Genomic DNA, 13,572 nt, shown 5'->3' on the forward strand with positions numbered 1-13,572 from the left:
CCCTTCCTTCCTTCCTTCCTTCCTTCCTTCCTTCCTTCCTTCCTTCCTTCCTTCTTTCCTTCCTTCTTTCTTTTCTTTTCTTTTCTTTCCTTTCTTTTAAAATAAAAGGTAGCCACAGAATCTATGTCAGAGCTCAGTGGAGGATGGCTGTTTAGTGGGTTCTCCAAGGTTACAGGTAAGGATTCTCAGGGAAACTGAGATTCCCCCCCTTAGAAGTTTTATAAAGGCATCTTACCTAGCTCATGTCTTTGAGAAAGTCAGCAGAGATAAAAGGAGGCAGATGTTTGAAAATCCCTATTATAAAGGGCCAGATCAAAATGCACTGGAAATACCCTGGGGAATCTCAGTGACTACAAAAGCGCTGGTTGGAGATCCTATGGTCTGGGGGGCGGGGAGGTACAAAGGCCTCAAAGGGACAAATTCCATAGAAGGCACAGTTGAGCAGGATGTTTCTGAAAGGCCTAGGTCGGAGGAAGTAGAACTGAGTTGGTCTTTGGCAATTTACATACCCCCTTAATTCTTCATAAGAAATAAAAAGTGCCTTCATATTAACCAAACAGTGGATTCTGGCTCTCTTGCCTGTCTTTAAAAAAAAAAAAAGATTCTTTCTTAGAACTTGTGGTTATGCTCACCGTGCCCTGATAAAATGTTACAATAAATTTGTAAAATTTGAGAATTTAGAAGGTTCTTCTCCTAGGAAGAGGACCAAGAAATAGAAATTAGATATATACAAGGTATCTAATATGTAGGAGAGGCAACCCAAGAGACTTATATTAGCATCACCATGTGGCAAAGAAATGCTGAACCCTGACCATGTAAGAACTTCCTTGATGTTTACCACCAAGTCTGTTGAATACAAAGAATGGGCCTACTATTTGTGGTGGTATACATCTGTAATTGCTGCATCTGAGAGTCTAAGGCAGGAGGGCTTCAAGTTCAAGGGTAGCCTGAACAATAAAGCAAGACCCTTTTTGGAGGGGGAAAGGAGGAACCAGCCAACTGCTGCAGGATCAATGTGAATAGTTAAATGCTATGCTGAGTAAATAATATTTCTTAATCAGGTTTGGTGGCACAATGTACAAGTTCAACACTTTTAAGTAGAGACAGGAAGACTAGGAGTTCAAGGTCATCCTCAGGTTGTTCATACTGAGTTTTTGAACCAACCTGGGCTACCTACGACCCTGTCTCAAGAAGAAAAAAAAAACTCAGTAACTTTTTTTTCCAAAGGAATTTTTAAATTTACATTTCACAATGCTTTCCATAGTTGTAGAACTGTTAAACAATAGCTCACATGTATGGTCACTCTACATCCATAAATGCTAAGTAGCTATGGGGAAACTGCCATTTGTTTTATCATACATCTGCTCAATGAGGACGCTTTTCTTTAGAAAAGCACAAAGCCACAGAATAATCTCTGTATCCTTAAATTAAATGAATCCCAAGACCTGACTGAAGGTGTGGCTCAGGAGTAAAGTGCTTGTCTGGCATTCAGAAGGCCCCAAATTCCATCCATAGCACTAATAATAATAATAACAACAGTAAATGAACAACAGTGTTGTTTAGTGGGTGTTAGTTATGAGGACTGGGCAGTCTATGGGGCCTCTAGTAATGGATCAGTATTTATCCCTAGTATACAAATGGACTTTGGGAGCCCATTCTACATACAGGGATACTCTCTCAGCCTAGACACATGGGGGAGGGCCCTAGGCCCTGCCTCAAATGATATGACAGACTTTGAAGGCTCCCTATGGAAGGCCTCAACCTCCCTGGAGAGCAGAAAGAAGATGGGATGAGGTTTGGTGGGGGTGAAAGGGGAGGATGGGAGGTTGAAGGAACTGGGATTGACATGTAAAACAAGTTTGTTCCAAATTTAAATAAAAAAGGAAAAAAATTAAAATAAACAAAAAGAAACATAAACTAGAAAAGATGTTCAAGAAATACCTGCATGCTACTTTTTTGTTATTTGTTTTCTGTTGTTTGTTTCTGGCATTTCATTACAGCGACAGACAAGCAAACCAACACTAACAGACAAAGCAATACAGTCATTTTCCATAGTGGAGGTCAGATACCTGTGATCCCTTTATCCCAGTAATGGCAACAACTATTCCAAAAGAACAATAGCAGTCTCAAAGCCAAAAGGACCTTAGTTATTTATTTTGGTTTAGTTAGTTTGTTGAGGCAGTGTTTCCTTATATACCCTAGGCTATCCTAGAACTTCCTGCCTCAACCTTCTGAGTACTGGGATTACAGGCATGTGTTCAGCATAACCTCAGTTACTTAGTTAGACATTTCATAATCACATTAACAAAAGCACTAGTAGTACAACTTCATTAAAAGGGCTTTCTATTTAACTACCATATGCAAGCGATAAAATCCACTTCCTTGGTGCCTATTCTACATGACTTTGGTGAAGGGACAGGAGAAAATATCTGAGAGGGTAAGAGGAAGACACACAATGAGGTTATCATATCATGAGCACTTTCCTTGCATAAAGGAAGCATACAATTCAAAAACAAAGGCAACAAAATGCAAAGTGTAATTCTTTTTAGAAAATACCCATTCTACATGATAAAGTGTGTTTGCTTCCTTCCCCGAGGACAACCAAGGGGTACTAGTAGCAAACTTTATGGACATGTATAAAAAGAGGTAACATTTATTTACTCTGTGATCTACTCAGTCATCTGCTCATGGCTCTGCCAATATCACCTTTCTCTACCCCTTGGCAGAAAACCAAAAGTATATTTTTCCTAGACTAAGCAGTCAGCCCAGAGAAACAGGGCATCCTCCAAGCTTGGCTACGACTAAAGTCAAGGGCAGGGCAGAGACCTCTGAGAGTTACGAGGCTCCTACAAGCAATAACAAGGGTGAGCAACCTGTTGGACATAACCAAAACATGGGCCTTCTGACAAGGGCAGTTCATTGAGAGGTTGGCAGGACTCCTGGTGTCTGCTGGGCAGCAGGTCCTGGTATTCCCATGTATCAAGAGAGGATACTCTGAAACACTGCATAATTTCATCAGCATATTTCTCTTTTCAATTCAGCTGCACATAGAGAAATCTTCGTAATGTGAAGTCTTTCATATTAGGTAGAACTGGTACCCCATTTTAAAAGAATATAGTTGAGGGTATTGACTCTATAGTACAGCACTTGGCTAGCACCACAAACAAAAACATTTACTGCATTGCTAATGCTAGAGTTTATACCTTAATTTCTCAGATCTCAAAATGAGCATAATCTGTAGCATGTAAGGCTAGTTATATAATTTACAGTTCCTCTGAGATGAGTGCCATGGCACACATCTGTAATCCCAGACATGAAAAGCTGAAGTGGAAAAAATCTCATGTTTGAGTCTAACCTACTGATAGGAAGAAAGGAAGAGAGGGAGGGAGAGAGGGAGGAAGGAAAGGAGGGAAGGATGGAGGGAGGGAGGAAGGAAGGGAGGGAAGGAGGGAGGGAGGGAGGAGAAAGAGAAAAGACAGATTCCCATTTCCTTTAGAAACTTTAACTAACATAACTTTAGAAACTTTAGAAACTTTAACTAACAGTTTCTCTTAATATGTCTCTTAATATAGTAAAAAACCACCAGTAAATCTGAGATGGAACTCAATAGTAAAATACTTGCCTAGCATCAGCAAAGCCCTGGATTTAGTCCCCAATACTGGAAGAAGGCAAAACACAAAGTACAATGACAATTACATGCAGGAAAATGTCATAATAAGATCCATTATTTTATGTGACTAAAAAATTGACAAAAATAGTAAGAACTAATGAAAACTAAAAGCTATCAATGTTTTTAAAGTAATGATTTTTATTTTACTCACTAAAGATCACTACTTTGTACTTCTGACAAACTGAACTTTATAAAAATCATTTGATGCCTTAGTTACAGTATGGATACAGTTTTCATGAAGATCTAGTTAATTTTTAATGAATGAAGAATGAAAAACAAAAGTCTTAACTTTGACCTAGAAAATGGAATGTCTCACAGAGATTCATTGGATTAAATTATTTAAGCTACATACAAGTCCAAACTCAAGATAAAATATTTATAAACTATTTGGTTGCTTCTTTTCCTGACTTCAATAAAGAAAATACTGAAAGGGGCACAAAGAAATCAGGGCATAAATGCAACATCTCTGGTTTAACATGGAAATAAGCATAGTAGCATGCCCCCAAATGTTCACGAATAGAAATAATAGTCTCAACCATGAGCAAACAATAGCAAGCTACCCTAAAGCACTGATTTCACTTGACACTCCCTGAAACCCTCCTTGGACAACCCCCCTACACACACACACACACACACACACACCAAGAATCCCTATTCTGGGAGAATTCTGCAAGGAAAAGCTCTCTAGAAGGTAGGAAAGAGAAGAGGAAAGAAAAAGGAGGAAGGGTACAAAGGACACAACCAGCTTCTAATTCAAAACCATTACTCCCATCATACCACTGTAAATAGTTACTCACAGGAACATCTGTGCTAATGATCATCATTGGGACCCTCTGGTCACCCGCTCAAGGCCAGTTCCATGAGGCCAGTGCAGAGGAGAACACTACAGGGTACCAATCTGAAGCTGAAGGCAATGAAACTCTGCAACATCTGAGAAGGGATGCATGTTGCATGAAGCTGACTCCTAGCAAACACCACTGTCCAGCATTTGAAGCCAGCTTTCTTTAAAATGTGCAACCATCTGATACAGGCTGCCTAACCGATGCAGTCTGCAGCAAAAGAAACACCTTCTCTTTGGTGTTAATCTGCTCCTGAATGTAAGCTTAGCAGGTATAATTAGATTCACAAGATGGCTTGTGGCTACCAGCAAAGAGACATGTAACATGAATTAACCCTATCCTGCCTTGTCCCCCAAAAAATGACTTGCAATCCAAGATAGTATCACCAGAAACTACTAGAGTGAGATTAATAATAAAGTGGCAAGTGTATGTAATTGTAAAGAAAACTAATGTCATAATGTAAATTTGGAAAAAGATTGAAAATATACTCACAGTGTAATATTTATAAGAAATGTTTGATTTGGTTTGTATTACTAGAAATTGAACCCAGGGCTTCACATATGCTAGCAATAAATTACTGAGCTATAACCTGTCCTTTCTTTGTGTTTATTTTAAGAGAGTATGTCAATAAATTACCCATGTTGCCATTAAATTCACTCTATTGCTCAAGCTGAACTCTCTAGATCCTTGTGCCTCTGTGTTCCTCAGCTTTTTCCTCTAACTGAGTAGCTAAAGCAATACAGCCACCCAAAGAAACAGTAGCCTTCTGGGAAAAACCTAGAGCCCAGATTAATGCCAGCCCTACCCATGAAAACTCCAGTTGCAAAATTGTACATGGAGGAGAACAGAGCAGGTGAGAACTATATAGAGACAATTAAACACATATTGAAAGACTACATAACATTGCAAAGGGACACGCTGAAACACCAAACACCTTAGAAACCAAAGAACAGGTAGGCATGCTAGCCCAATCTGTCACAACCCCACTGATCTGGCTCCTACAGAGTCCCCATGAGCTCAAATGCCAACTGGACATCATGAAGAAGAAAACGTGCTCTTGCTGGAGATGATAGCTGAAGTTCTTTTTGTCCCCCAGTGACTCCTGAGAAAAGTAGCCACTCTCTTTTATCTGTGGAAGAATCTTCATTGGGGATCAGATATCACCATGTCCCTTCAGGCATCAACTGTCCGGACACTGCTTCTCAACGAGGGCAAGATTACGGGGGCTTTGTGAAACAAAATGCCACTGCTTTGTGAGTCTAACTTATTGAAATCTCATCCCAGTTGGTTGGTCCCACACACTATGATAAAAGGAGCACAGGGAATAAAAGCAGGGAGCATCTGTCATTAAGGGGAGGGGAATCTATGCAGGGACTACTATTCAAATGTTAACAGTCACAGTGTGTGTAGCCACCACCTCTCACCTAAGATACACACAGGTACAATAAGGCAAAAAATGGATCCACATTGTCTATTAGTTGGTCATCATCTTAAGTAGGGCAACAGATACGTGTATGTTCGCTGCTTAGGCTATGAATCACCTTCAGAGTGACTTTTGTGAGCTAGACTCTTCCTTGGGTGCTCAGAATCAAACCTGGGCCTTAGGTGTTGAGCATGTGCTTTACTATGGAGCCACACCCCAGGAATTGAAGTTTTTGTGAGAAGGCATGCTCTGTCTTGGAGCTCAATATAAAATACTAGTAAATGCTAACTAATCCAAAAGGGCAGAAAGCAGATTAAGTGGTTGCCTAGAACATGGAGAAAAACCTGAATGGGGAGATTCAAACTTAGAGAAGAATATATGTTAGAGTTTTAAGAAGAACTGGTGTATTTGTAATAAAGACCTGTTACTCTGGAGTGTTAAAAGGCATTATTATGTATAGCTTTAAGATTAACAGTAATTATTCACCATGCATTGAGAAAGAGACATTAAGTCCTAATATCAGCTAACTTATCAGCTTGGGAATCTTCCCACATCTCTAAATAGCATCATTCAAATTTGAACCGTCTATTACCTATAATTCATATAAAACTATTTCTAAAAAATTTTAAATACTATGTTATTAAAAGTATGTTTCAATTCATGTGGTGATGGTGCACACCTTTAATCGCAACACTCAGGAGGCAGAGACAGGTGGTGGATCTCTGTGAGTTCAAGGCCAGCCTGGTTTATAGAACGAACTCCAGGACATCCAAGTTGGTTATACAGAGAAACCAAAACAATCTCAAAAATCAAAAAAAAAAAAAGAAAAGAAAAGAAAATCAAAAGCATATTTCAAATAAAAGTTCGAATAAACTGCTTTGTTTTAAAACTCTTGCTATTTAAACTACTCAACTTTATCTAAAGCAGGTAACTGTCTACACTCCTCATTTAAACGAAACAGTATGCAGAATACAAAACAGGAGTTCTCTATAGTGCCTTCTATCAGTCCTTCATGACAAAAGTATAATTCTTCTTACTCAAACCTTTTATGTATCTTTTTGCCTACACCAGCCATTAAATGCTCTATGGCCTCCTCTCTTTGCTTCCTACATGGCAATGATATATTTTAAACAGGCCTTAGTACATTTTTGATATCATTAGATATATAATTCTAGTTTAAAAAACAAATTATACCAAGCACACTAAGAAATGTATGTAGCAATGTCCACTTCACCTCATAAATACAGAAATGCAAACTAAACAAAATTATTTTCCTTCTACCAAACCCATGGAGAGAAACACACACACACACACACACACACACACACACACACACACACACACACACACACACACACACCATACTAGATTTGACACCAAAAAGAAGTGGACTGGGAAATCTGTTCCACATTTCTGTACCTACTTTCTGACTCACAAATTCCCTTGCTAGGTTTTGTGTGGTGGTGTGTGTCTTTAATCCAAGTACACTGAAGGCATACATAGGTGGATCTCTTTGAGTTCAAGTTCATCCTGGTCCACACCTTAAGTTCAGAGTTAGCCAGGGCTACAGAGAGAGACTACGTCTCAAGGAAAAATAAACAAAAAATCTTCTGCTCAGAATTCAGATGCTCAAAGTTGTTGCAGGGATTTGAAATTTGTAACTTCATTCAAAAGTCAAGTTAGTCAAGGAGTAAGAGTGCTAGCCCCTCAGAATGAGGAAGTGAGGTTTAGGAGACAGTGACATTCTCAGAGGCAATGTATGGCTTGTTGTACCTTTAGAATTCACATCCTCTTATGGTCATTACTTGACTAAGTCTAACTACACCTCATGACAATAAAGGACTTCTGTACTGGCTAGTTTTATGTCAACTTGATAAAAACTAGAGTTATCTGAAAGGAGGGGACCTCAACTGAGAAAATAAATCCCTAATAGTCTGGCTGTAGGGCATTTTCTTAATTAGTAATTGATGGGGGTGGACCCAGTCCACTGTGGGTGGTGCCATCCCCGGGTTGGTGCTTTTGAATTCTATAAGAAAACAGACTGAGCAAGCCACGAGATGCTAGCCAGTAAGCAAACTCTTACTGCATCATCTCCTGCCTCCGGGATCCTGACCTTTTTGAATTCCTGTCCTGACTTCCTTTGATGATAACGAACAATGATATGGAAGTGTAAGTCAAATAAACCCTGACCTTCCCAAGTTGCTGTGGTCATGGTGTTTCATCACAGTAACCGTAACCATAACTAAGACAACTTCCTTCTGATGGGCCATGAGGTAATCAAGTATTGATTGATGATAACACATTCCAATTTTCCCAAATCTATCAGAAGCTATCATTGTGAGCATGTATCTTCTGAGCTATAAGGACTAATTAAAAGGGTGTCTAGAACTGGAAGTGCTGCAGTTCACTGGTAGACTACTTGCTTCGAACATAGTAGGATCCGCGTTTGATCCCCAGTATTGCCAAACCATAAACAAAAGGTATTCAAAAGCATATTTCACTTAGAAATGAGTTGATAAATAATATACAAAGAACAGTTTTCTTTCCTTGTTTCTTTTTTTTAGCATGTGTACATGTGCTGACATGTGTTGGACTGTGCATACACTATATGGAAGTTAGAGTTGGATATCTGGTATCTTACTCATCACTGTCTACCTTACATATTGAGACAGGGGAATGTTCTAGTTGAACCCAGAGCACAGTAATTTGGCTAATTTTGTTAACCAGACTACTCCAAGGATCAATGTCTGTTTCCCAAGGGCTGGTGGTTTGAATTCCAGTTCCCACACTTGTGTGCTTTACCCACTGAAACACCTCTCTAGCCCCTCTTTCATCTCGAAACCTTTATTTTGCATTCTACCCATAGCTTAAAAACAAAAAGGGGGGGGGGAGAGGGTGAGAAAAGGAAATGGAGAGTTGTTCATTAGAAGTATGTTCTTTGGTGTGTGCTAAAACCTGAAGTAACTATTTGACTTAATGCTTTTTTGAGATAGGCCCTAATTATACATAATTATATGTTCAAGGCCTTATTGGTCTTGAACTTACAACAATCCACCTGCTTCCCCTTCTCATATTCTGGGCCTGAAGGCATGCTTTGCCATACTCAGCTTAACTTTTTAATTACATCACTGATTTTATCAAAAAAAAAAAAAAAGACATGTAGCCAGGCTCAAAGGCATGTGCTTATAATCTCTAAAAACAGAGTACAAACTTTCTCATGGTACTTGGGAGCACTTTTTAAAAAGACTGTGTATACAGTGTTCTGCCTGCATGTATGTCTGCAGGCCAGAAGAGGGTGCCAGATTTTACTACAGATGGTTATGACTCACCATGTGGTTGCTGGGACTTGAACTCAGGACCTTTGGAAAAGCAGTGAGTTCTCTTTACCACCAAGCCATTGTTCCAGCCCAGGAGTACTATTTTTATCCTATATGTAAAAGCATCATGTTCCTAATTTACTTTTCTTAGAATCAGCTAACCTCCTACCCTCAATCTAATTTATAGGAACAGGCAGTTTGCTCTCCAAGTATATCTACATCTGTGATGCAACCACTCTTTCATGAATAAGAATCAAAACAAGCAGCCCACCACATTCTATGAGCAATAGGCAACACATGCCATCGTTGTGATCAGAATGTTCCCCATAGGCCTATGCTTTGAAGGCAGTGGTGCCTTTGGACAGTGGGGTCTGGCTATTGGAAGGTTACTGAGGACAACAAGCCTTTGACAGTTTGAGCTCAGCTCTATTCTTGTTCATCTTTTGTGCTTCTTGGTCAGCAAAAAGGTAAAGGAGGAATCTGCAAAATACTTCTAGTATCATAAAACCCATTCCTTTTCTACTGTGATGGGCACAAATCTCTTGAGACCATGAGCCAAAATGAAATCTTTTCTTCTTTAGTTTGTTACTGTCAGGTATTTTTGTCAAGGTGACTTAGACGTTTAGGCCACTTAGAGGGTATTTAAAGTATGTTAAGAGGCTGTGCCTAGATTAAACATAAATATAATGGCATTTTTGAGAAAGGTCTGAACCATGTGCAGATTCTCGTATCCAGAAAGGGGATCCTGGAATTGTCGCCAGAAGCTAATGGGAGAAAACTCCAGATATAAGTTCACATGCCTATGGTGACCTCTAACACATAGAAAAGCCATACAGGCTTGGCATTTTAACATTCTACTCCTTGTTTGTCTTGGTGAACAAAAAGAGGTATATATCTCACCTTTTGACCACAAGCTTCAGGGTCTTGTGGGAACCTTTCACCAGGCAAATAGCTTCTTGTCTGAACCCTGAGAGATTCACATCATTGATACCCACGATCTCATCTCCAGCTAGTAGCTTGTCGACTGCTGCAGCTTTACTTCCTTCTTCGATCTGTAACACAGATGGGGATTCCATGAATACTCCTGAACCACAGCAAGTACCCCCAATGCAGCTGGGAATATAACATGTTCAAGGTTAAAACAGGTCACGGTTTTAGGATTACCTAGGAGTAAAAGGACCCAGGAAACGTGGGGCAAACAGGCCATAAAAGCTGACTTCATTCCCACTGCAGGACCAGTATCACACTAATACAATGCTTCTTAATCAGTATCCCTTATCCTGGTCAGTCCCCCAGGACACACACTTATTGAAGAAGTATTGGAAAGACTCAGAAACCCATATAACCAAATCAAAGGAACCAAGACCACATTCATACCCTATAATTCCTTTATCTGAACAATATTTTGTATCATCCTTACTATTTGCTAATTATTTCTCATACATTAAACCTGTACCTTGTTTCTGTAACACTTGAGATATAATTTAAATGCCATACATCCACTCATAAAAGCCATACATTTGTACAGCTTTTAGTATATTCAGAGTTGTATAGTCACCATCAATTTGAGAACATTACCTTGATCACAAGAGAAACCACTACTCATTAAGCAGGATGGTTCTAATATTTCTAATCACCTTCTTTCTTCCAGTATGAGAAAATGAACCCAGACCCATTTAGCTATGTCCTCTGTTCTATCCATTTATCACTCATTCATTCACTGAGTAAGGATCTCACTATATGCCCAGGGTAGCATTGGGTTTACTTTTATAGACCAGGCGGGCCTTGAACTTATGATCTTTCTGCCTACCTCAGATTCCAGAGTAGCTGGGATTTCAGGACCACACTACCACCACACCATCTACTCTTTGTTTCTATATTTAGTGATTATGAATAATGCTTCTATTATAGGTGGACATATTTTCATTTCTTTTGGGTATATCTACAAGGAGAAATCATGGGCTCTATGATATTTTTTGAGAATCACAGTTCTTTTCCAAAACAACTGAGAATCCATAAGGATTATGAATTCTCTACATGCTTGTTAATGCCTATACCTTTACTACAGTTCTAATCAGATTATGTCATGCTGTGTAGATTAAGAGATTCATTAGTCAGTGCTAAGAATATCCTGCACTGGGGTGGTGTGGGCTCAGTAGTAGAACACTTGTCTGGCATGTTCAGGGGCATTGGTTCCATTGTCAGTACAGGGGGAAAAAAGGAGGGGAACACATACACAAAGCTTGAATATCATCTTTTATAGCTCCTACCTTAAAAACAAAAGAGATCATTGAACCCTTAGCCAGTTCATCAGATCTATTACTTATACCACTTAGTAGTGACTAAACCCTAGTTAGGCCTGCAATTAACTATGGATCCATGCTTATACTTCTGCACAAGCAAATAGCCACTGACCTAACAAAATACAGCCAGGGGACTTTACTATTCTTGTTACTTATCAATAAAACTTACCAGAACACAAATACACATTTAGATAGTGCCACAAAACACCACTGACTTTTATGTCCATGAAGCCAAATATATTTTCTACTTTGCTTATTACATACACCTTCCTCCCTGAAAACTCCTGCAAAGAAACAAGAAGCTGCAAAGAACCCCGGTGTTCTTTGTACAATCAAACAAATGACTGTGGTACTCAGTACACAATCTGTTGGTTGACTTGTTTGTTTTAAGACAAGGTCTCATTATATAACCCAGGCTGGTCTCAAACTCAGGATCCATTTGTCTCATGTTTTGTAGTGGTGCATACATTTTATAAAAGCACTCAAGAGTCTGAAACAAGATATTGCTACAAGTTTTAGCCCAGCCTGAGCTACAAAATGAGACCCTGTCTCTAAATATTTAAATAAATAAACATCTATACATTTTACTAAAATCTCTACCAAGTCCCCAGGAGAACTGAAGCCTTATGCTAAAAAAGCAACTATTCACTGTAGGTCAGTATCATACACAAAATTAAAATAGTACTCTTAGCTTGTCCTAAAGGAGCAAGCCTGTAATTTCAGCTACTCGGGCAGTTTAGGTAGTAACTTAGCAGCCCCTGCTCCCCAACAAAAGATAAAAACTGGGCTGGGGACAGCAAGATAGTTCAGCAGACAAAGGTGTTTGCTGTTAAGCTTGATGAACAGATTTTGATACCCAGGACCCGCAACATCCATTCAGTGGAAGGAGAGAAGGACTCCTGAAATTTGTTCAGAGTTCTATACACACACGGGGGGGGGGGGGAGAGACACACACATAAAAGAGAGAAAAACAGACATGAATGAATGAAATAATGAATGAAATTTTAAATTTTTTAAAAAAATAGGTTAGGGATATAGTTCAGTGGTGAAGCACTTGTCTTTATGCATGAGGCTCCATTCAAGCAAACACTCCTAGCAAAACCAGAATAGTCCATCCAATAATAACTCTCTTCAAAAGTCCCAACAACTTCCTTTTCTTTTTGAGACAGTACCTCACTGTGTAGCTCTGAGTGGCCTTACTGTATAAGACAAGGCTGACTTCAAACTCATGAGATCCACCTGCCTCTGCCTTTCATGTGCTGGAATTAAAGATATGTACCTCCACACTCAGCAAGTCTAGATAATTTTATCCCAATGTCATAACAGTCATAAATTATACCTGACTCAAGACCACACATATACACACAGTCAAAATGCATGTGGCATCTAAAAGAAACTAGGTTTTGACAAGTCTCATGTCAAGGCTTTGAAGTGCCCAGGTGGAGAAGCATGTGGAAAACTGTCTAATGGTAGGGGCCAAGAAAAGGCACCCAACGTGGAGTACTAGAAACAGGAAGTATTTAAAGCCTGGAGGTGAGGTTGGGGTTACCAACAGAGGCAACTTAGATAATAACACTGACCATGGAGGAAGGATGGACAAGGAGGAAAACTGAACACCAAGAACAGATCCTGAACAGTGGTGGAAGAGAAGACAAGCCAAAACCCAGGAATATAACACTGTAGCTGGGATCATTTCCCTGAAGCTATCTGGTGGAATCTCAACATCAGACCCTTCTGTCTGGTAAGAATCTAGGTCCCTAGTTGGTAGGTTGAGAAACAGAAACTAATTTGGACCATGCTGCTAAATAATTATGTAGTTCAGACACAAACAACCCAAAAGTTCATTAACAAGTGAATACAGAAATAAAATGTATACAGAACCAAGAACATGCTATCCAGCTTTTTTTTAAAAGTGGGGTTGCATCTGAATGACTCAGAGGTAAGGTACCTGCATAGCATGCATAAGATCTGAGATCCCAGTCCCACTAAACTCATGGTTCCCAAAAGAGTCTCTGTAATA

The 13,572-nt window shown here is 39.4% G+C and overlaps 1 protein-coding gene across 2 annotated transcripts in view; it reads right to left on the minus strand.

Annotated features, from left to right (window-relative positions):
* The window catches only part of Shroom2 (shroom family member 2), a 140,423-nt gene that overhangs the window by 57,913 nt on the left and 68,938 nt on the right, over positions 1-13,572 (minus strand). For both annotated transcript variants that reach the window (XM_051178711.1, XM_051178712.1), the window contains exon 2: positions 10,150-10,301. In XM_051178711.1, the coding sequence (XP_051034668.1) occupies positions 10,150-10,301 (152 nt within the window). The remainder of the gene's footprint in view (positions 1-10,149; positions 10,302-13,572) is intronic.

The sequence above is a fragment of the Phodopus roborovskii genome, unplaced genomic scaffold (assembly GCF_943737965.1).
Source record: "Phodopus roborovskii unplaced genomic scaffold, PHOROB, whole genome shotgun sequence".
Taxonomy (NCBI): domain Eukaryota; kingdom Metazoa; phylum Chordata; class Mammalia; order Rodentia; family Cricetidae; genus Phodopus; species Phodopus roborovskii.